The 23,339-nt window shown below is 40.6% G+C and overlaps 1 protein-coding gene across 1 annotated transcript in view; it reads left to right on the top strand.

Moving 5' to 3' along the window:
• Window positions 1-23,339, top strand: part of CNTNAP2 (contactin associated protein 2) — a 2,313,133-nt gene that overhangs the window by 2,049,023 nt on the left and 240,771 nt on the right. The window contains exon 18 of the mRNA XM_033192342.1: window positions 7,937-8,173. Coding sequence (XP_033048233.1) covers window positions 7,937-8,173 — 237 coding nt within the window. The remainder of the gene's footprint in view (window positions 1-7,936; window positions 8,174-23,339) is intronic.

The following is a 23,339-nucleotide window of genomic DNA, read 5'->3' as shown; positions in this document are numbered from 1 at the left end:
CCAGATAACTGGGTTTATATTTTACACACCTGCACTGACACCACAGGTATTTTGGTTTTTTTTTTTGAAACACAGTCTTGTTCTGTTGCCCAGGCTGGAGTGCAGTGGCATGATCTCAGCTCACTGCAGCCTCTGCCTCCCGGGTTCAAGCGATTCTGCTGCCTCAGCCTCCCAAGAAGCTGGGATTACCGGTGTGCACACCACACCTGGCTAATTTTTGTATTTTTAATAGAGACAGGTTTCACCACGTTGGCCAGGCTGGTCTCAAACTCCTGACCTCAGTGATCTACCTGCCTCAGCCTCCCAAAGTGCTGGGATTATAGGCATGAGCCACCACACCCAGCCCACCATAGGTTTTCTGGGGTTTTTTTGTTTTTTTTTTTTAATGGGTTCATGTTGTTGATTCAGACCTAAGAAACAATGGTAGCATATAGAACAGGAGAAATAGCAGGTACAGAATTGCAACTTGGGAAGGCCCAGCCTGCCTAAACACATAGCTGCTTTTGCCCCCTGACCTAGCCAGAGCAGCCTGGCTGCCATGCCAGAGAGCCAAGGTCAGGGTGGGTCACTAGACAAGAAGGAGCCCTAGCTCTTCTTCCCACCTGTCACTCATACCATTCCAGTGGCAGGCTCAAGACCTCTATGCTAATTCACAGCACTCCAGTCCAGACACAGCACTCCACGACTGATAAGATAGCAACAACACCCATCCTAACTCCGTGCTTGCTTGCTTTTTTTTTTTTTTTTTGAGATGAGGTTTCACTCTGTCACCCAGGCTGGAGTGCATGGGCGCAATCTTTTCTCATTGCAAGCTCCACCTCCTGGGTTCAAGCCATTCTGCCTCAGCCTCCCGAGTAGCTGGGACTACAGGCATATGCCACCATGTCTGGCTAATTTTTGTGTCTTCTTTTTAGTAGAGATGGAATTTCATCATGTTGACCAGGCTGGTCTCAAACTTCTGACCTCAGGTGATCCACCTGCCTTGGTCTCCCATACTGGTGGGATTACAGGTGTGAGCCACCATGCCTGGCTCTAACTCTGTACTTTCCACAGAAACAGTGCAGTGAGAAGAGGGACCCCAAGGTCACTTTCTCAAAGAGGTATAGATCAGCCCAAGCTTGATAACACTTCCTCATTGTCTTAGTCTGTTTGGGCTACCCTAACAAAACACCACAGCATGGTGGCTTAAACAATAAACATTCTCACAGTTCTAAAAGTTGGAAGTCCAAAATCAATGTGTCGGTAGGGTTGCTTTCTTCTGAGGCTTCTCTTCTTGGTTTTCAGACTGCTGTCTTCTTGCCATGTCTTCACTTGATCTTTTCTCCATGCAGGAGCATCCCCAGTGTCTGTTCCTCCTCTTAGAAGAACACCAATTCTACTGGATTAGGTCTCACCTTTATGGCCTCATTTAATGTTAATTACTTCTTTAAAGGCCCCATCTTCAAATGCAATCACATTGGAGGTTAGGGATTCAACAGATGAATTTAGAGGGAACACAGTTCAGTCCATAGCACTCCTGATACCTCTGGTATCAGATTTATATACATAGCATCTCAGCCATTTTTAATTTATTCCAACTCTGTGCTTCTATAGAATGTGCCTGTACTCAATAATAGCAATAATCATAACAGTTACCAGTAACTAGAACTAGTGCAAAGAGGTGCATTATCTGTTATTAACACACTCCTACAAGGTGCATATGGTCATGCCAGTGCCACACGTAAGGAGACTGAGCCCCACATGGGACCTGGGAAGCTCACAGGCCATGAGCAGCGAAGCCAACACACAGAAGTAAATCTTTGTGACCACAGTTGATGCTTTCTTCATCCCTGCTTGCTGTGTCCCATACATCAAATTGTGCCTGGCATCATCATGTGGCTCTTTGTGATCACATTGGGATTAACCTGCAGGCAAGAAGCATGTCCTCATCATCATTTTAGATATGGCTTTCCTGGCGCCTTTCACTCATGAACTGATCATACAATGGCTTTGCTCTTCTGAGCATCCTGCAGCCACTCTTGTTCACCCCTCCTTCCCTTCCAACGGGCCTCCCCTACTTGCAGGATGGCACCCCCTTATCTCTTTTCCTGGAACTCTCTCTCCATGGACAAGCTCATGATCCCCTTTCTGTCACTTCCTCAGTGGGGCCTATCCTAACCACCCTACTTAAAATTGCAGCCTCCCCCACCCCACTCCAACTCTGGATCCCACCTAATGCTGCTTGACTTTTTTCTCTATAGTGGTTACCACCTTCTAACACACAGTATATTTGATTTTCTTATTGAGTTTGTTGTTAAATTTCTTTTTCCCCCTGCAAGAATATAAGCTGTGCAAGGGCAGAGACTTTTCTGTGTTTTTCATTACTATGAAGCAGACAAAGAAAACATCTAAAACAGGGCCTGGCTCATAGTAGGCATGAAATAAATATTTTTTGAATGAATAAATTAGATTTTACATGTGTGGGCGTTAGTGTGATTCCTTTCTATGGTGAATTAGTGGCCAGTCTCTTTGGGCGAAAGTACTCAGGGACCCAACTTAGCTCCTTAGAAAACTATTAAGTTCAGAGTTTGAGGACAGTGTATTTTTTATAATTCCTCTTGATCATTATTTTTGCCCTTTTTGTTTAATTTAATGGCTGATTATTTTGCCCCAGTCTTCTGTGCATTTTACGGTTGTATTATTCATTATGGGTAGTTATAGCATTTTCATAATTAATCTTTAATTGCAATACTTGCAAAGCATTTCACATGAAAAAATGATTTACAAATTGAACCCACCTCTCCCCTTGGATAATTATCATAGGTCCAACTAATGCACGTGAAGCCCTTGCATGGCAGGGGGCTCTCTCCAATGACAATGTGTTGATTTTCTAATTAACAAAGGTTAAGTAGCGTTGTTCCTTGAAGACCTATAATTTAAACATGACATTTGTCACCAAGAACTATTTCTACAGAGCGTATAAGTGGAACTCAAATAATTTTCACTGGTTCTAGCGCATTAATGTCTTTTACATAATATATAATGACCATTTTCAGGACAGAAGATTTTTCTTCATATCGACTAGCTCAGGAATAGTACTTTCTGGTTCACAGTCCCATTTAAATAAATCAGGGACTACCTAAGCAAGAGAAGACCTTAATTTATTTAGTTTTCCTTTATAGAGAGAGAAATGACACTTCACTCACCTGCTTTATAAATTATGAAGAGGGAGTACAAAACTTTATTTATTTATTTATTTATTTATTTAGAGACACAGTTTCTCTCTTTTTTGCCCAGGCTAGAGTGCAACGGCAAGATCTCAGCTCACTGCAACCTCCGCCTCCTGGGTTCATGCAATTATCCTGCCTCAGCCTCCCAAGTAACTGGGATTAGAGGTGTGCACCACCACCCCCAGCTAATTTTGTATTTTCAATAGAGACGGGGTTTCACCGTGTTGGCCAGGCTGGTCTCAAACTCCTGACCTTAGGTGATCCGCCCGCCTCGGCCTCCCAAAGTGCTGGGATTACAGGCGTGAGCAAGGCTTTATTTAATGAACACAACAAATACAGATTAGACTACAGTCATATGTTACACCCAGTTAAAAGAGGGAGAAAAAAAAAGTCAGACATTGGTGCAAATAAAGAAAAAGCAAGCAAGGAAGAGATTTAAGAGCATTTGAGAGTGTTTACTGAAATTCAGTAAAAAAGACACAGGCCCAGAGGGAGAGCTTGTAAACTGTGAGCCAGAGCAATTCAGGGCTGGAAGGAGTCAGAGACACCATCTAGTTGAGCCTTCTTTTTTGTGGATGGGGAAAATGATACTGAGAGAGATTATGTAATTTGATGAAAGCCACACAACTGAGTAGAAACAGTTGATGAACCTGAGAAGGAAAGATCCACAAACACAAGCACAGGAAGAGAGATGGATCCACGTAGAGCCCAAGACCAAAGACCCAAGAATCAAGACAGAAGCAGAATGAGAAAACTCTGCCCTGCTAAATCCTTTCTGAAATGAACTCTATATACATAAATAATTAAGTATCCCTGAATAGATCTGAATATCTGCCTTAATTTAGATCTTATCATATATCATATATGATATAATAAAAATATGATATACTCTAGTTTTATTTGCTCTGCCAATTGACCCTTTGAAAAATATCTCTGTTCTTCATCGTGTTAACATTCATTTAGAGTATTTTCAAACTTTCAGTCATTGCTGAAGATCCATGAAATATCAATTGTTTCCAAATTAAAATATATCCCAGAGAGACAAAAGGTTAACATGTGGAGAGAAGCAAAATCACAAAAATGTTAGAAGAAAATATAGTTGAATAATTATATTATTTTGTATTATAGAAGGTCCTTACAAGTAAGCCTCTGACCAAAGGCAGAAATCACACAAATAAAACAGGGGGTTGTGACTACAAGAACATCCACAACTTTCATAGGGAAAAAAGAAACACCATATAGAAGTCAAAAGACACAAACTGGAAAGATACAGTTGCAATAAGGAGTTATTTATAACAAAGAGTTAAAACTCATATTGTTATTAATCAATAAGAGATAGATTCTCTTCTATTCCCAGCAAAAAGCGAAGGACACAAAGCAACAAAAAATAAGAAAAGAGAAAACATTAAAATTACTCAACTCACAGTATTCGAAGTAATGCAGATTTAAACAGTGAACGCTTTTCTCCCCCGTCAAGCAGGCTGACATGAATACAAAACGACACTGACCAATATTAAAATTGTGTGGAGAAGGTGATAATCTCATACCCTACTGGTGAATTAGAAATCGGCAAATTCTTCTTACAATAAAATATATTTCAAGTACCTTTAAAATGTATATGTCTTTCATCCTAGCAATTAGACTTAAAAGTGCGATTAACTAATTCTAAAGAATCAGTTCTAAGGAAAAACTGGATGACAAGTGTGTAAAGATTTTCATAAAGATTATATTATTATTGTATCATAAGGTGGAAAATTTTAAAAACTTAAAAGTCCAATGGTGGTGCGAGAGCAATATAAGGGATCGTGCATTCACGGAATGGGATGCTATGCAGACACTAAGCAAGATGTTCTAGTTGTACATTTATTGCTTGGAAAATGTTTCAAAGGCCGGGTGTGGTGGCTCACGCCTGCAATCCCAGCACTTTGGGAGGCCAAGGCGGGGGTATCACAAGATCAGGAGTACGAGATCAGCCTGACCAACATGGTGAAACCCCATCAACTAAAACTACAAAAATTAGCTGAGCGTGGTAGCGCGTGCCTTTAATCCCAGCTACTTGGGAGGCTGAGGCAGGAGAACTGCTTGAACCCGGGAGGCGGAAGTTACAGTCAGCCGAGATCACGCCACTGCACTCCGGCCTGGCAATAGAGCGAGACTCCGTCTCACAAAAACAAAAAAAAAAAAAATAGTTTCATGATATGTTAAGTGCAAAAAGCAAGTTTCAAAACAATGTGTATATTATGATCCCATTTCTTCCTTTTTATTTACACATATGTATGTTTATAGAAAAAAAGTAAAAAAGGCTGTTGCCTAAAAGAGAAAGTAGTTAAATCTGAGTAGCATAACAGAATCTGTTTTGTATTCTGCTTCTCAGTACGTTTATGGTTGCCACAATGACTATTACATTGATCATCAGGCAAAAAGAGATGAGGAGATCTAAAAATGATTTTTATGTTTTAGCATATTTTGATAGGATATAATTGTCTTAACTGACTAGTGATGAAAAATTTTTAAGGCCAGACATTTATTTAATAAAATGCCTTTTGGAAAGCCCTTATTGCAAGGACGAAAGCCATAATGGCTAAAATAATAGAAGCCAAATTGAAATTCTAACACACAAAGAGTAACTAGTGGGTTGAAATTCTTCCAAATCGGGCAAAGGCCCTAATTCTCTTCAGCGTAGAGGTGTGAGCCCCATTGACAAGCAGATGGCAAAATGGAAAATCCTTCAATGTAGTTGTTTTTAATAACTTCTTTTGCCATCTACTATCTCATAGCTTGGATCAAAAAAGGCACTGGACTCTCTTCACTTCTCTATTCAAATATTTTAGAAGAAATCAAATACTCCCAAAAGAGTCGTGATTCAAATCAATGTGTCACCCAATGAGAAAAGTGCAAGGCTTGGGTTTACAGAGATGGTGGAGCAACTCATTTGCCACTTCCCTGATGGGGGTTTACAGGCTTAAGCAGATGCTAATACATCTCTGCCACTAAAGCCTTTGATCTTCCAGTCCTGTCTGATGAATCTACTGGAGTTTATGACTTTTCTTAAGATAATAGGGTAAGTGATCAGAATCAATCCCCAGCCTACCAATCTTACCTGAATTCCAGAAACCCTACTGATTACTCTATTTTTTTTTTTTTTTTTTGAGACGGAGTCTTGCTCAGTTGCCCAGGCTGGAGTGCAGAGGCAGGATCTCGGCTCACTACAAGCTCCGCCTCCCGAGTTCACGCCATTCTCCTGCCTCAGCCTCCCGAGTAGCTGGGACTACAGGTGCCCGCGCCACGCCTGGCTAATTTTTTGCATTTTTAGTAGAGATGGGGTTTCACCGTGTTAGCCAGGATGGTCTCGATCTCCTGACCTCGTGATCTGCCCGCCTTGGCCTCCCAAAGTGCTGGGATTACAGGCGTGAGCCACAGCACCCGGTCTGATTACTCTATTGTTAAAGACATCCAAATCTACGTCTCAGAAACATGTACATCTATGAGGCCCCCGACTTGAAAGTTCTTCTCGGTGTTAGGTGTTCCACACAGAACAGGGTTTAAGACAATAAACCCTGTTTGTTGCCTTAGGAATAAGGCAGATCTGATACAGTTGCCACTCAGGAACTATGAGTCCTTGAGTAAACTTCTTAACTTCTCTAAGCTTCAGTTCCCATCTGTACAATGGGAATAATGCAAATAATATCTACTTTGATAAGTCATTGCTTAATAGAGTGCCTAGTATGTAGCCCTCAATGAAAGAGAAACTTGGGTTTTATTTTTAGTAATGATATCTTCTTTTGTAAATCCTCATCACCTATTTCTTTCAACAGTTTTTCCTACAATTCATTTTAGTTTCCAGAAAAGTTGTTATTCTAAGATACAAACGTATATAAATTTGAGTTCCTCCTTTTATACCAGCCGCTTTAAAAAAATATAGCTAAGAATACTACAGACACAATTAAATCCATTTGTGATAGAATGCTTCAATGAATCTTTCTATGAGATTTCTTGGGAATATTTTAATATTTTCATGCTCATAAACTGCAGTCCAACTCTATAACTTACTCCAAAAATCACAGTGAATGTGCTTGTTGTGCTATATGTCTTGTAATGACATTTAGACAGAAGCAATGAAATCCAATCTAACCTAGCAGTAAACGTGGTAAAGTTGATTTCTGTGTAAAGTTATCAGTTCCAACTTCTAGCTACCCCAGACAAGGAGCCCTGGGTAGTCTTGACATGAACTTAAAAGCAAGGCGTCTCTTGAGATAAGAACCAGGATCTACAATCACATTTCAAACGAATTTATGCCTTCGAACTAATTGACTTGTTAACTATGCTAATACATTCATGTCTCTGCCTTTAGATTTTTTCAGTAAGTAATGCTACAGAACTCAATGATGTGAGATTAAAGAGCAAAGAATCTAGAGATTTCTGTAAACCCTTTTTCATAGGAAACAAGATTAGACTTCCAAAACAGCTGATACAATTTTTGTGCATATCCAAATATTTTATTTCTGTAGCAAATGTGTTGCTTCTTAGAAGACGGCTCTTTTAATTAGGCATTCTAGCCTAAGGGGAGAAAAGCTTCTGTTTTCTCTATTTAGATAAGACCCACTTGAAAGTGGCAATACTAGATGCACTATGCAGTCTCATCTCCTACCACAGTTGTTCAAAATGTGAAGAATTAAGCAATAGCAAAGGTTATTCCCTCTGAACTCTGTGCCTTCTGTCATTCCCAGGTGGTGCTGGGGGCCAGCAGGGCTTCCTGGGCTGCATCCGCTCCTTGAGGATGAATGGGGTGACACTTGACCTGGAGGAAAGAGCAAAGGTCACATCTGGGTTCATATCCGGATGCTCAGGCCATTGCACCAGCTATGGAACGAACTGTGAAAACGGAGGCAAATGCCTAGAGAGATACCACGGTTACTCCTGCGATTGCTCTAATACTGCGTATGATGGAACATTTTGCAACAAAGGTAAGGCAGAGCCCATTTCCACAGCCACTTTTGTACATCTTTTTAAGCCCAAATCATCTATTTAGTGGTTTTTCATATGTAAACAAGTGTGCCTTATTCTGAGGTTAAGATGATCAGAATTTTTCTTCCAACTTAGGTAGGAAGTTTCCAATCAAAATCATTTCCTAATCATTTTTGTTTGATAAGATGAGAGAAGCTTTGTGTACGGTGCAGAATTTCTTCCAGATTCCAGCAAATTATTCACTGCCCGAAACATTACAAAGACAGCCTCATTACATCTTTATGGTGAGGGTCAAAATAGGTGGCCTCCAAAAGGGGATTCAGGACTGGCCCTCCCATGTTAGGATCTCCAAGAGATGGATTGATCAGTCAATTGCTGTAGTGAATCAGCCAGTGCACCCCAGTGGTCTTGATGCCCCCACCCCCTGCAGTTGCTAAGAGACTGTATCAAGCTATACTCACCAGAAAGCTCCTCTGGCCAGTCATTAACATCATTATTATCACTCTTACTCAGGATGCCTTTGAATGGCTCTCAGCCTAAGCTGAATGGCAGAAATATTGAAAAACCACATCTAATTGGTCAGCTTAGAGCATCTGTTATTACTTGGTTCTTTTAGTCGTGAATAATTCCTTTAATCCCCGCAGAGCCAATGAGCAGAGTACAAGAGCCCCAATGCATATGCATGTTATCATTTGAACTATACCCTGTGATCCTGCATGACCAGAAGAAGAAATTTACTCAACTGCTCTGTGGCTTCATTCCCCATATATAAATGAGGGATGAAGAGAGGAGGAGCTGGTGCTTTTCCTAAGCTACAATTGAAATGCCTGGAAATCACTCTTCTCTTTCTAAATGAATGTATAGCATTTGGGTAAAGTTGTCTGTGAATGGTTGATGTATCTCTTAATAAGAAGCTTTACATAAGTAGCCTATTCAGAGTCTGATGAATACATGGAGGGTTGTTTACACTGGCATTATTCACGCAAGATGCCACACACAGAAGGAGGAATTGTTCCATAACATTCTCTGTACATCCAGGCTACTCTCTGGCAGCGCTATAATATAAGCATACAAATTAGGCCAGACAGGGTATGAAAAATGAGCATGAGACAACAACAAAGGTGGAAAGGAACACCATAGTGGAATAATACCATACCACATTAACAGTGCTATTACAGTACATTTTTCTGTTCAGAACAACATGGTTCCATGATTTTCCTGTGGCACACAATGGAATGGGCTTGCAGAACACATTAATTTTGCACTTGTAGAAATGACAGTCTTGCAATTACCATTCATTGTGCTTGATGCTAATTTAATGCAGTCATTTCCTTGCCAAAGTAATGTCTGAATGCAATCAAGTAAGCACTAATGCCTGAGAGATTCCAGTACATAAGTACCAATTTAAAGAAAATCGCCATCCCTTTATTTTTGGAGAGTTAGGTTAAACACAGTAGCTCACACAAAACCTCCGGAGGTTAATAGGCAATCGTCATGAATAGAAAGGCAGGGGCATATCCTCCCCAGTTTAGCTCACATTGCAGACAAAGTAAAATGAATCCTGTGTGTTGCCTTTGACATTATTTCAACATGTTTACACAAAAGACATCTAAATATTTCCTTATGATCTGTTTAGCAGAATGAGTTTTCATTTGATTCAATTAGTGGCTTTAACCAAAAAATTTAAATAGAAGACTGTAAAACACACTGGAAACCATTTATGAGCATCCTTCTGAGTCAAGTACTTCCTTAACTTGGTAGAGTGACAGCAGTACTGTTTTGGAGGAATCCCGCAGCTGTCCAGGAAAGCTTTGTCTGCACTAAGGCAAGCTCCGTCAGGGACTGGAAGGATCTCCCAGCCTGATGCTGCTTCTGCTCTGGACCTCACTCCCCAGGTAGCCTGGTGCCTGCACAGCAGTTTCTGTGACCCCCACCTCAAACTTCAGCCAAACAGCTCAGTCTCTACGAAGAGCTTTGGCATTGGCCAAAGAATGAGCTCTAGGCAAGGCCTTCCCCGGCCTTCCTTTGATAGTATAGGTCTATGCTTGCAGATGGCGAAAACGTCTCTAATATTTTGCCAAGTGAATGAAGCAAGGCCCAACCTACCACACACAGCCGGATTACATGTTTATACAAAACAAAACATGCACACACACAGAGGTGAGGCAAACAAACCGTGAGAATACACACCAAAATGTTAATTGTGGTTATTTTTTCCAGGAGGATAAAAATACTAGTATTTTTTCTTATTTTATTTTGCTTTAAGTTCTGGGATATATGTGCAGAACGTGCAGGTTTGTTACATAGGTATACATGTGCCATAGGATTTGCTGCATCATCTAAGTTTTAAGCCACACATGCATTAGGTATTTGTCCTAATGCTCTCTCTCCCCTTGCCCCCAACCCCACAATAGGCCCCTGCATGTGATGTTCCCTTCCCTGTGTCCATGTGTTTTCATTGTTCAGCTACCATTTATGAGTGAGAACATGTGGTGTTTGGTTTTCCGTTCCTATGTTAGTTTGCTGAGAATGATGGCTTCTAGCTTCATCCATGTGCCTGCAAAGGACATGAACTCATTCTTTTTTCTGGCTGCATAGTATTCCATATTGCATATGTGCCACATTTTCTTTATCCAGTCTATCATTGATGGGCATTTGGGATGGTTCTGAGTATTTGCTATGTAAATAGTGCTGCAATAATCATATGTATGCATGTTTCTTATTTTGTTTTTGCTTAGCTATATTTTCCAGTCTTTGCACAATGATGTATTTCCTCTAACATCATTATTTTTTCTTCTTTGGAAAAATAATAATAGGAGGCTGAGTTCCTACCCCAGACATTTGAGGGGTAACTATCTCTGGTCATAAAATATCTAGCTATTTATTAGATATTATTGGACCATCTAGTTGTACTTTCCTGATTGGAGTAGCATGGTCAGGTGAAAATTTTATGTACTTATATTGCCCTTGATAATCTCAACACATTTAACAATACATTTTAAAATCTCAATACATTTAGCAGAACTCATTTTCTACAAGCAGCTGAAGAGACCACCCTTCATATGGGCACTGGAGGAAGGGCTGCCTTGTTGGGGTCAGGCTGCATACAAATAAAAACCTCAAGACACTAGTATCACACTCAGCTATGTGAGAGGCTCACACTAGGACAGGCTTGGGACCCAAAATAGCCCAGGGGGACAGATCAGTGAGGTCTTCCCCTGTATAGTGTTAGCCCATCCAGGAGAATGGTGGGCAGACACCCATACTATTTGAATTGTCTCTGTTTTTCTCTCCTTTCCTTCTCCCCCTCGTCCCCATCCTCCTTATCATCATCCTCTTCTTCCCTTCTCCTCCTCCTTCCCTCTCCCTTCACCATAAACACACTCTTTACTTCTACATGAATCCCTATCTCTGTCTCTATCTCTCCATATTCCATACCTACTTTCCCTCGCTCCCTTTCTTTTGCTGGAGTGTACAGTTGAATGTGTAAATGGAATTACCATGTCTTGTCAGTTCATTGAACTAGGAAGATGGGGCTGGATTTGAGCAGGTTCCTCATGATCATCTCTTCTCTTTTGTAGATAATGCACTGATACTGATACTCACTATTCCCCACTAACCGAAACCATACAGGAAGGGGACTTCCTCTAACCTCTTATCCAAATCTCCTTGCAGAACCCAGAACCCTTTTTCTTTTCTTTTTCTTTTTCTTTTTTTTTTTTTTTTTTGAGACGGAGTCTTGCTCTGTCACCCAAGCTGGAGTGCAGTGGCGTGATCTCCACTCGCTGCAAGCTCCGCCTCCCGGGTTCATGCCATTCTCCTGCCTCAGCCTCCCATGTAGCTGGGACTACAGGCGCCCACCACCGCGCCCGGCTAATTTTTGTATTTTTAGTAGAGTCGGGGTTTCACCATGTCAGCCAGGATGGTCTCGATCTCCTGACCTCGTGATCCCCCCGTTTCAGCCTCCCAAAGTACTGGGATTACAGGCGTGAGCCACCACGCCTGGCCCCCTTTTTCTTTTCTTTTCTGTTTGGTTTTGTTTTGTTTTATTTTGGATGGAGTTTTGCTCTTGTCGCCCACACTGGAATGCAGTGGCACAATCTCGGCTCACTGCAACCTCTGTCTCCCAGGTTCAAGTAATTCTCCTGCCTCAGCCTCCCGAGTAGCTGGGATTACAGGCACCCGCCACCACATCCGGCTGATTTTTGTGTTTTTAGTAGAGATGGTTTCACCATGTTGGTCAGGCTAGTCTCGAGCTCCTAACCTCAAGTGATCTGCCCGCCTCAGCCTCCCAAGGTGCTGGGATTACAGATGTGAGCCACCACACCTGGCCCAGAGCCGTTTTTCAAATAGATCCATAAAGATTTGACCACCAGTTAAAGTGTTAGCTCTCCCAGGGCTACTTGCATCTTTAGTAGGAGTGCTGACTGGGGAACATTTCATGGTTTGGAGATAGCACAAGGGCGTTCTGGAAACCCTACAACTAGACCATGCAGGCAGCCTCTTCATCTGTCAGCAGATAACTGTGCAGCATCCCGTCTTCTCAGCACGTTCACCAATGAGCAGCAGTTTAACTCAACGGAGGTAGGTCCCTTCCAATAAGAATTCCTTGGCACCCCATTGGCTGAGGCTGACGGGAGAATCATCCCAGACTACATGGAAGGTTTAATTGTGGGTCTGTCATCCCCAGGATTATTGGGGACCAAATGGATAGTTGCTTGGTCATGCCAAGGATAATTTTCTAACATTAAAACTGCTCCTTCTTAGAGAGTCAGATCCCAAAACACTCAAGAATTTTATAATTATCAGTGTCACTTTTATTACTAACCAGAAATTAGAAACATAATTTGCATTACACTCTCTCTATGTCTTCTCTGTGTTTTTAAGCAAGAGGGAAAATAACAGACCTATAGCAGAGGCAGCAATTTCTATGTTTACCTTTCATGGTTGAATGCCATAGTAGATTGAATTCATGTCCACCTGGAACTTCAGAATACAACCTTGTTTGGAAGTAGGGTCCTTGCAGATGTGATTATGTTAAGGTGAGGTCATACTAGGATAGGGTGGACCGTAAATCCAATGAGTGTGTCCTCATAGGAAGAGGAGGGGACACAGAGACACACACAGACACAGAAGGAAAGCCATGTGAAGAAGGAGGCAGAGATCGGAGTTACACTGCCCCAAGCCAAGGAATTCCTGAGGCTACCAGAGGCTAGAAGTGCCAAGGAAAGATTCTTCCCTAAGGTTTTGGAAGAAGCGTAGCCCTGAGAACACCTTGCTTTCAGACTTCTGGCTTCCTAGGAAAACAATACAAATGCTAATAAAAATCTACCATCTTCTTAATTCTTGCTCTTAACAAGGATAGCAGCTGGTATTTATGGAGAACTTCTCTGCTAGGCAGTATGGTAAGCTTTCTAATTGTGTTAGCATCATTTAATCCCCACCACAACCTGGTGAAATAGTTGCTATTACTGTCGCTCCCAGTGTACCAAGAAGGAGATGGTTGCAGTAACCTGCCCCAAGGTGCACATACTAGTAAAAAGCAAGATTCCCTTTCCTTTCATTTTGTAGCAACTAAAAGCATAGCCTCTAGTCTAAAAGCTTTTTTGGCTATTGTGATTGAGTAAAAAGAAATTAGAATATTACTGGATGCAGAATTTATCATAAAAATAGGATACAAGAATTCAACAGAGACTCCTTTTTTTTTTTGGCCACATGTAGGTGTAAGGTTTATTCATTTATTGACTCATTTATTGAACAAACATTCATTGAACACCTGATGTGCCCAGAAGTCTTGAATGTATAGTTGAATCTGAATACACTGAAATTTCCAAAGCGTTTTAATGGTTTACAGATACAAAATCAGGCAAGTCTAGAATATATGATAGGAATACATGTGCATTGGATATCACCCAGACTGCTGAAAACAGTTCTTCGTTATGATCCTTTCACCGAGCCAAGTTAAGCAAGAACTTATCATCAAGAGACACAAAGATATCTCCAAATTCACTCATCTGCACTTTTTTTTTAACTATAAAAATGTTCATGTTCATATGTTAAGCCAGGACTGCAGTTGAAAAATGTGTTTCTTTAATCACTCTGAAACCATTTTCTGAGTTAGGGAGTTCTGTTTTCTTCTCAAGCATTCATTTGTTTATTGCTTAGATAAAACTTGAAGAATAAAAGTCATGGGATTACTGAGTGACCAAGATTTGAATGGTCATTCAATCATTGCAGTGTTTCCATCCTTTGCAGTCACACAAATACGTGCCACCCTCCCTGTGTTCCAGCTAAGTCTCCTGTTCTCCCTATGAGTATTGTGAAATTAGCTAATATTTTATCATCTGTATTATTAAGGTGGTAGAAGAAGTTGTTTATAGCAAATTCAAGTCCCAACCTAGAAATGATGATGGAATTAGATGCCAGTTTGAATCCATCTTTCTCACATACCTATTGTGGAACCTTAGGAAAATTGTTTGTCACTGAACCTTATCTTCCAGAATACATAGTACCTACCTCTTAAGGATACCTTGAAAATCACATGGAATAATGTGAATGAATTTCAACGTGAAGGATCTGGCACACAGAAGTCCAACAGCAAATGTCCCTTTTCATTCTTAGCAGCCTTTTGCTTTTTGGTTTGTGTTTTTGTTTTTACTTAATTCGTGTTGTCCTTTAATCCTTCCCTAATAGCTTTAAATGTCAAATGCCTAACTGGCATTATTTTGGTGATCCTTGAGTACTGGATTGTCATTTCAGTACTTCAGGAGCAATGGCAGTGTCATAAAATGTCATCTCTACTTAATTTTGGTCACAGTAAAAGTATTCTGAAGCCCTGAAGGACTGAGGAGTATGCAGAGATTCTGGAAGATGCAATCAGAAACAACACCCACCAGTATCCCACTGGTTTTGTGAATAGTGCGAGTCTTGGTGCAATGTATCCAGTCCTTTCAAGAACCAAGTTGGGTCACCTTAGTAATTCCTGCATCCCTTCCTGACTCAAGGCCCATCAGGAGACAAGAAAGCACTGATAGCCGCGCACACTGGCTCACACCTGAATCCCAGCACTCTGAGAGGCCAAGATGGGAGGATCATGTGAGCCCAGGTGTTCAAGACCAGCCTGGGCAACATAGTGAGACCTCGTATCTACAGAAAAAAACAAACAAAATTAGCCAGGTGTGGTGGCACATGCCTGCAGTCCTAGCTACTTAGGAGGCTGAGATGGGAGAATCAGTTGAGCTCAGGAGGTCAAGGCTTCAATCAACCGAGATTGTGCCACTGCACTTTAGCCTAGGCAACAGAGCAAGATAGAGGAAAGAAAGAGGGAGAGAGAGAGAGTTGGGGGGGAGAGAGGGAGAGAGACAGAAGGAAGGAAGGGAGGGAGGGAGGGGAGAGAGACAGAGTGAGAGAGAAGAGAGAGAGAGAAAGAAAAGAGAGGAGAAAGAGGGAGAGAAAGAAGGAGGAGGAGAGAAGGACGGAAAGAGAGGAAGAGAGAAGGAGAGAAAGAGAAGAAAAAATTGAAAAAAGAAAAGAAAGGTCACAGACTCCTTTTTGCTCCAAGAGACCTCAGGCTCAAGTCCACATTATACCTCTAAGGAAGAGACGATTTTCCATCTTGCTTCCTAGAGAAACATTTCTTGCTGGATGCGAGGTAGTGAGTTTGCCAAAGGGATTTTAAGACTGAACAAATTTTGTACCACAGCTCTCATTATAGAACAGGGACCAGAGTAAATCCGTGGTCTACCCTTTTAGAGCAGGTTGGAGAGAAAATTAATTAATACAAAATATATAAACAAGTAGAGAGAGAAGGAAGAGAAATGTTGGAAGTATGCATCTTAGAATTTCACCCCTGTGTGAAACCAGCTAAGCTGTTAGTGACAATGGCCATTTTTTCTCAGGTCTACCTACCCAGTCTAATAATCCCAGCTTGGAAGACACTTTCACATCAGTAGGGAGAGAAACTTTTCACAGGCTTCTTTTTCATTTTCAGTTGGAACAGGAGGTTTGATAGATTTGGAGGAAGGCCCAAAGGAACAAGAATAGAACCCTTTTTTTCTCTTTTCTTCTTAGAGAATTATTCAAGAAGAGAAAATATCCCTTCTCTCTTAATATATTTCTTAAATCTTCAGACCTTAGGATGCAATTTGAAAGTATCATGATAACTGTGATGGTTAATTTTAAGTGTCAACTTGACTGGATTAAGATTACCTAGTGTTCCATAGTGAGCAGGTCTATGCAAGCCTACCTCCAAAGGCCAAGGGAGCTGAGAGGCCAAAGAAAGAGTCTGACAAAGCCAGTTTCTCAGAAGAAAAAACAAATTGAATAGAGACTTACCAACAGAAGCCACGTCTCTGGTATCTACAAGATGAGACGGTGGATCCCTTTACCCCTTCAGACCCAGGGCTTATATACCATAGAGAAAGGGTCTATATGCTTCAGAAGCAAGTTACCCAAGAGCAGAATTAGTGGTAAACAGTAGAGAAAGTGGAAAACTTAGTGGCATTCTGGAATTGGGTTATTCAGAAGCCAACGTGGTGGATTAGCATCCAAGAAGGAGCTGCTTTAGCCCCTACACCTAGAAATCTGTAAAGCATTACTTTGAGGTGTGTCTGTGAGGCTGTTTCCAGAGAACATTAGCATGTAGGTCTGAGTGGATGAGATGACGAAGAGCTGCCCTCAGTGTGGGAAGGCATTATCTTATCTGCTAGGGGCTGCAGAGAACAAAAACAGAGAAAAGGTGATAGTGTCTATCTATCTAGTAGAGATGAGATATACTGTTTTGGGGCAACTCCAGGCTCCCTAGCCTTTGGGCTACAGCACTTATAACAGATTCTCATGCTTTTGAGCTTGGGCTAAGAGTTACGCCATTGGCTTCTTTTGTTCTGAGGCCTTTGGACTTGGACTGAGCCACATCACTGGCACCCCAGGGTCTCCACCATGTAGAGAACGTGTCATGGGACTTCCCAGCCTCCATAATTGCATGAGCCAATTCCCGTAATAAACCCCTCTCATGTGTCTGTATCTATATAGCCTATTGATTATGTCCCTCTAGATAACCCTAATACTGTAGCTCATGAAAATAATCTGCTTTAAAGCTTAAAAAATAAAGACAGAAGGAAGAGCCAAAAAGTCAGAAAATATTTATGGATGAAAATCCATAAGTGGACAGAAGTCCACAAACATGTATGGAAAAAGAAAATAATTTGACTTAATTCCGAACAGTCAAAGCTGCAGAGATAGCTGCCAAGTTTAAGTGGCTTTGTTATAGAATTTTGTGGTGATAAAATAACATTCCCCCTAGCTAGAGGTTCTCTTTGGGGTCCCAGATGTTTGAGAAAATCTGGTCAATTAACTTTCCTAGAGAAAGAGATTTAAAAATTTCGTGGGGAAAAAGCAAGTCCTCTATAAAATTTTCTAAATGTAATACAGGACAAAGTGTTTGGATTTGGCTTTGGTTGTAGGATAAATAACTTTTATTTTTCAAGTGTGTGCCCTTTTCTAATCCCCACCAGTGTGGGAACACAACTGATTTTTTTTCCTGAGTGTTTTATTTGTGTATGCTGTTGAGTGTTTTTATTTCCTGTTCTTCAGCAATGATCAGAACTCTAAATAATGTGAAGTCCACAGAAATACCACTCTTCATCTTTTCCCACATATTAGCTCCGTGACATGAGCTGAAACTCTATACATTTCTTTTCTTTTGTGAACCAAAAAGGAACCGGTCTGATAAATTGTCCTGAGGGTTTTGCTTTTAGATTGCTCACATGTTTGGCTGCCCTGCCAGCAGGTCCATTCACCAATGTCCACGCTGCCCTTGAGTACTCCATCACGTCTATGGGCCATGAAGACCTGCCTCTGACATGCAATTTCTTCACTTCACAACTGCTTTGCACGCTTATCATTTTCAATAGGCAGCTCTGGCCTTAGAAACTGGGCTCATTCCAGGCATTCCTTGGCTACAGGAAATTTACTTTCTTAAATGATCAAGCCTCAGACTATAATCCTATAGCTTACCCATTTTATAGATCAATCTGGCTTTGAAGTCACTCACGTATTTTTACCTCTATTAATTCCAACTGGTTATAATAGTATTTGAATTAGATAAATAGGCATTTTATTTTTTTCTAGTTAAAACCAAGTCCTGAGGAAATAAATTATGAAGAGCCAGCTGCTCTCTCCGAGCCATCCTTTTCTTGGCATTTTAAATGTATTATCTTCATTTTCTCAAGAGGAGTGCGCACGGGATATAGTGAAATGTTTAACTTGACTAACAATATTTTCTAGCGACTCTTCCAAGGGATATGTTTACTAAATATAAGGTGGCTTTTACAGTGTTCAAATTCTATAAGGCAAAGACTCTCAGTTAAATTAAATTATTGGCAGTACAATTTAACATCCTACATTCTGTGTGAATGAAGTAAATTCAAGCAGTTTGATCACTAATAATTTTATTCCTTCATATACACTGAGTACAAGTTTATTGAAATATGGGAACATGTACTAAGAGTCTGCTGTGGGGGAAGCAGTGGATTGCCAGCAAGGAAGGACAGGATGAATAAGACTAGGCTGGGAATGCAATGGAGGAGATAGAACCAACTGCAACATACAGGGAAGCAAGGCAGAAGGCCGAGTGAGAGACCCCCATGGACACCTTCCAAGTCTTGTCCAAGGACAGCATGGCAGATAGTGGTGGGTTGCACCTAATTCCGAGGGTGTGATTTGGGTTAAGGGAGAAGACTCTTTGGAAAACATATATCATTAAAGCCTAAAGACAAAAGTTTTAAAGCATTGTCTTTGAAATAATACAATTGATATTTGCAAGAAATACTTATTTGCTTTTTTTGGGTGGGGGGGGCAGGCTTTGAACTTTGTTGCCCTGGCTGGAGTGCAGTGGTGCAATGATGGCTCACTGCAGCCTCGACCTCCTGGGCTCAGCCTCGACCTCCTGGCCTCAACCCACCTTGGCCCCCAGAGTAGCTGGGACTACAGGCATGTGCTACTGTACCCTGCTAATTTTTTAATTTTTTTGTAGCAACAGGGTCTCACTGTGTTGCCCAGGCTGATCTCAAACTCCTGGCATCAGGGTATCTTTCCACCTCAGCCTCCCAAAGAGCTGGGATTACAGGCATGAGCCACCATGTCCAGCCTACTTATTTGCTTTTAATATTACAAAATTGAATTGCTTTAGACATTAATAGTGGACAAAATATTTTAGGATTTAGATCAGCTTAACTATTTTTCAAATTATATTCCACCAGCCAAAAATATTTCATGAGACTTTGCCTTCTTTAATTTCTAATATGAAAATAGTGGGGAAGTTTTTCCATTTTTCAAAAATTTATTGTAATAATTAATATGATTTTCTCAAAATACACGTCTCCTTGCAGTTTTTTCACTTACTCCCACCTCCAGATAATTTTATATGAACCTAATGGACACCTTCTCCTTGAGTATTTCTACCTTAAAGATAACTTTAAAGATACAACTTCAAATATAGATCAACAAATTGATATGTAAACTGGGCACAGTGGCTCATGCCTGTTAATTCCAGCGTTTTGGGACACTGAGGCAGGAGGATTGCTTGAGCCCAAGAGTTTGAGACCAGCTTGGGTAGCACAGTGAGACCCCCATCTCTTTTAAAATAAAAAAAAATTTAAAAATAAGTTGACATGTAGATAAGTTTATCTTTGCTTTTTATTAAAAGAGGTCTTCTAAAAACTTATTTTTTATCGACTTCAACATTACTAAATTTTGTTTCAGTATTTTGAAGTTTAGACCTTAAGTAATGCAAATTCGCTTACTTTAGACTAGGACAAATGACTTATGATTTACCTACTGCAGTGGCCAGTCTCACTTCCTGTGCTTCTCCCTAGGGAGTTAGGTCAAGTATAGCTTACAGAGAAATACTAAATTCTAGCCCTTATGTGAATCATTTCTCAGCAATCCTCAAAGGCACCAAAATGTTCTTTCACACCTTCTGTTTCTTTCCACCCTGGATTTATGACCAGAAACACAAACAACACTATTCTAAACTAATTTTGTTTGAAGAAAAGAGAAATGTGTACTTTTTGAGTTTATCCCAATTAAAGAGGGAAGCTTATATTATATAGAACAGAGGAACAAGAATAACTTGAATTCCAATTTCAACCTTATTAAAAACCAAAGTGAACAATCCTAACTAGGCATTCTGTTTCTTTATAAATTGCACTAATTATATAAAATTCATTATTCACAAGGCTGTGAGGATCAAACGAGCTGATGGGTGTGAAAGAGCTTTGAAAAGCATTAATGTTATAAAATGCAAATTATTATAAGTTTATTAATCACTCAGTCAGAGGTCCCAAAGTTGAAAGCCTCTTTAGTGAGAATCCTGCAAAATATAAACCATTGTCATTCAAAAGCTGCCAGGAAATCCTAGACAGAACTTTTCTATCTGTGTTGTTAGTGTTGCCATAACCAACAGCAAAAGCTTTTCCCTTCCAGCTGTTGACATTAGTGCTTGCCCGTCTCTCTGTACAGCAGTGAGATGGGTTATCCACAAGTTTCGTGCTCACAACAGTCCAGCAAGACTTTAGACCTCAGAGTTATACTAGTTTACAGCATAGAGTGCTGTATTCATAGTCAGCCAACCCTTGAATGCATGGCCCTGATTGAATTCCTGTCTCTGTCATGGAATTGGCATGAATCATTTGGCCTAGAACATCATTAAAGCAGCAAACACACTTGAGATTAAATAAGAATGGATTCTAGGCCGGGCGCGGTGGCTGAAGCCTGTAATCCCAGCACTTTGGGAGGCCGAGACAGGCGGATCACGAGGTCAGGAGTTCGAGACCATCCTGGCTAACACAGTGAAACCCCGTCTCTACTAAAAAATACAAAAAACTAGCCGGGCGAGGTGGTGGGCGCCTGTAGTCCCAGCTACTCGGGAGGCTGAGGCAGGAGAATGGCGTAAACCCGGGAGGCGGAGCTTGCAGTGAGCTGAGATCCGGCCACTGCACTCCAGCCTGGGCGACAGAGCGAGACTCCGTCTCAAAAAAAAAAAAAAAGAATGAATTCTAAAACATCCTCTTGAGGTTGTTATTGAGATGGTTAGCAAATCATGTTGGTTCCTTGAGTATCTTATAGAGTTTCAAGAAATAAAAAACAACTGCTACATTGTAGAAAGTGCATCTAAAATTTTCCTCTTATCCCAGGTGATGAACAGTGTCTCTGCATCCTCTGCCCCATTACTAAAGATGACAACTCCTGTTCAGATGAATGAGTCCAGATTTTTCTCATGTCTAAGCCAAATGTAACCCAAATATTTGAACAAGTATTTTAGTTTTCAGAGATTAATTTTTTAGTTTTCAGAGATTAACAAGGATATAAGTAAAATGCTTTCTAAAGCTTTACTGTTGAAGTAATCTGATTTAAATCCCTTTTAAATAGGTCTATTTTAGCCTGTTGACTTTTGTATTTCCTAATAAATGTCTCTTATAAAGGAATCCTGTAAATTCAGTTAAAAATATAAATTAAGTCATGTAAGTCAAATTAAACCAGTAGATCAAGTTGTAAATTTGAAACAAGTTTATAATCCCCCTCCTCTATTAACTAAGTTAAAGTTATCTTCTGTGGCCTCATACAACAACCTCCTGAATCATAAACCACATGTAGTTATGACAAACACTTAATAACGTCTTTAAAAATATCAAGGACTATTCCAAAAAACTTTTATTTCTATTAGTATAATGAATTTATGATTACTCAGACTTTCAGCTTTTGCACTAACATTCAAATGTCATTGGGTTACTGATTTCAACACTTCTTCAATTACTCTAAATGGTTAAAAGTTCAGGAAGCCCCTTTTGTCAAAAAATCAAAGTGTGTCATGGTTAAAAGGAATATTTCATTCATTCACATTCAACTGACATTTTATTAAACATTTCCTGTTATGCCGGGCACTGAACTAAGTGTGCTCACATAGTTTACCTTATTTAATCATCACAACAGCATTCAGGCATTGATATAATCACTTTATTTTCAACATGAAGAAACTGAGACTTCTAGAGGTTAAGTTTATCATCCTAAATCACATTTCTAGTAAACGGCAGATTGAGATTGGAATCCTAGGTCCCTGACTCCAAGCCTAGTGTTTTTTCCACCATATATACTAGCATCATGTCCTCTTTATTACACACTCACTGGATCAGATCCAAGCTGTGTTCATGGAGAGCTTGGGACCACATGAGGCAGCCCTTTTCCTATTTGAGCATTTCGGACAACTGGAAAGATTTCCCTCATCCTGAACCATCATCTCCATTAAAGTTGGAAAATGTCTCCATGAAGAAACGGTGGGTGTCTGGCTCTGGGTTCAAATTCCTGTGCCTGTAAGAACTCAGAAACAGCTAGGCACCTTCAAAATCCCCCACTCTGCGGAGACAAAGCAGAGCACCTGGCCTAAGTTTGACATAAAAGGGGTATTTAATAGCTGATTCATTCCTTACTCTTCTGTTTCCTTTACCAAAATCTTAATGGACCCTAAAACTGATACGCTCAGAGAAAGAGGCTGACACATGGTCAGTGGTCCCGTTTGCCATGGCTATTCTCCCAATGCCCCAGGAGGCCTTGAAAGATATTAGCCTTGCTTGTTGTCCAATGTAGAATGGCAAATTAGTGAGTTCCTTGGATACCAGATAATGCAGCTTGCCCGGTGTGTCCTCTTTCTATCTTATCACCCTAATGACTCAGGGCAGGCCTAAGTCCTAAAGTTCTGAAGAAGTTTCCCTTCTTTCTTTGCTTTTCTTTTTGAGGCCCTCTCTGTGTGGTTGAGCAAGGAAACATACACACAAACACACACACACACACACACACACAGAAAAACAGAGCCAGGTGTGAACTGGACCTGTCGGCTTCTAACGAAAAGTCTCAGATAACAAGATATTTCTCTGTGTTTTTAGGGCGCCACCCACACACCATATCCATGCTGTTGTGTTAATAGCAGAGACTTCTCTCTCTGAATACATGAGGAGAGGAATAAAACAAGGGACATGACCAAATAAATTCTTCTGACATGAGAGACCACTTTAGATTGCCTTATTACAAAGAAGGTGATTTGCGGGGTGAACACAGGCCATGCCCTGTAAGTTTTCTTGTTGATGAAATTCATGCTTTGAATTACTGATTGAT

The sequence above is a fragment of the Trachypithecus francoisi genome, unplaced genomic scaffold (genome assembly GCF_009764315.1).
Source record: "Trachypithecus francoisi isolate TF-2019V2 unplaced genomic scaffold, Tfra_2.0 Lachesis_group4, whole genome shotgun sequence".
Lineage (NCBI taxonomy): Eukaryota > Metazoa > Chordata > Mammalia > Primates > Cercopithecidae > Trachypithecus > Trachypithecus francoisi.
Note: the sequence above shows the minus strand (reverse complement) of the source record. Positions and strands in the feature narration are given on the sequence as shown.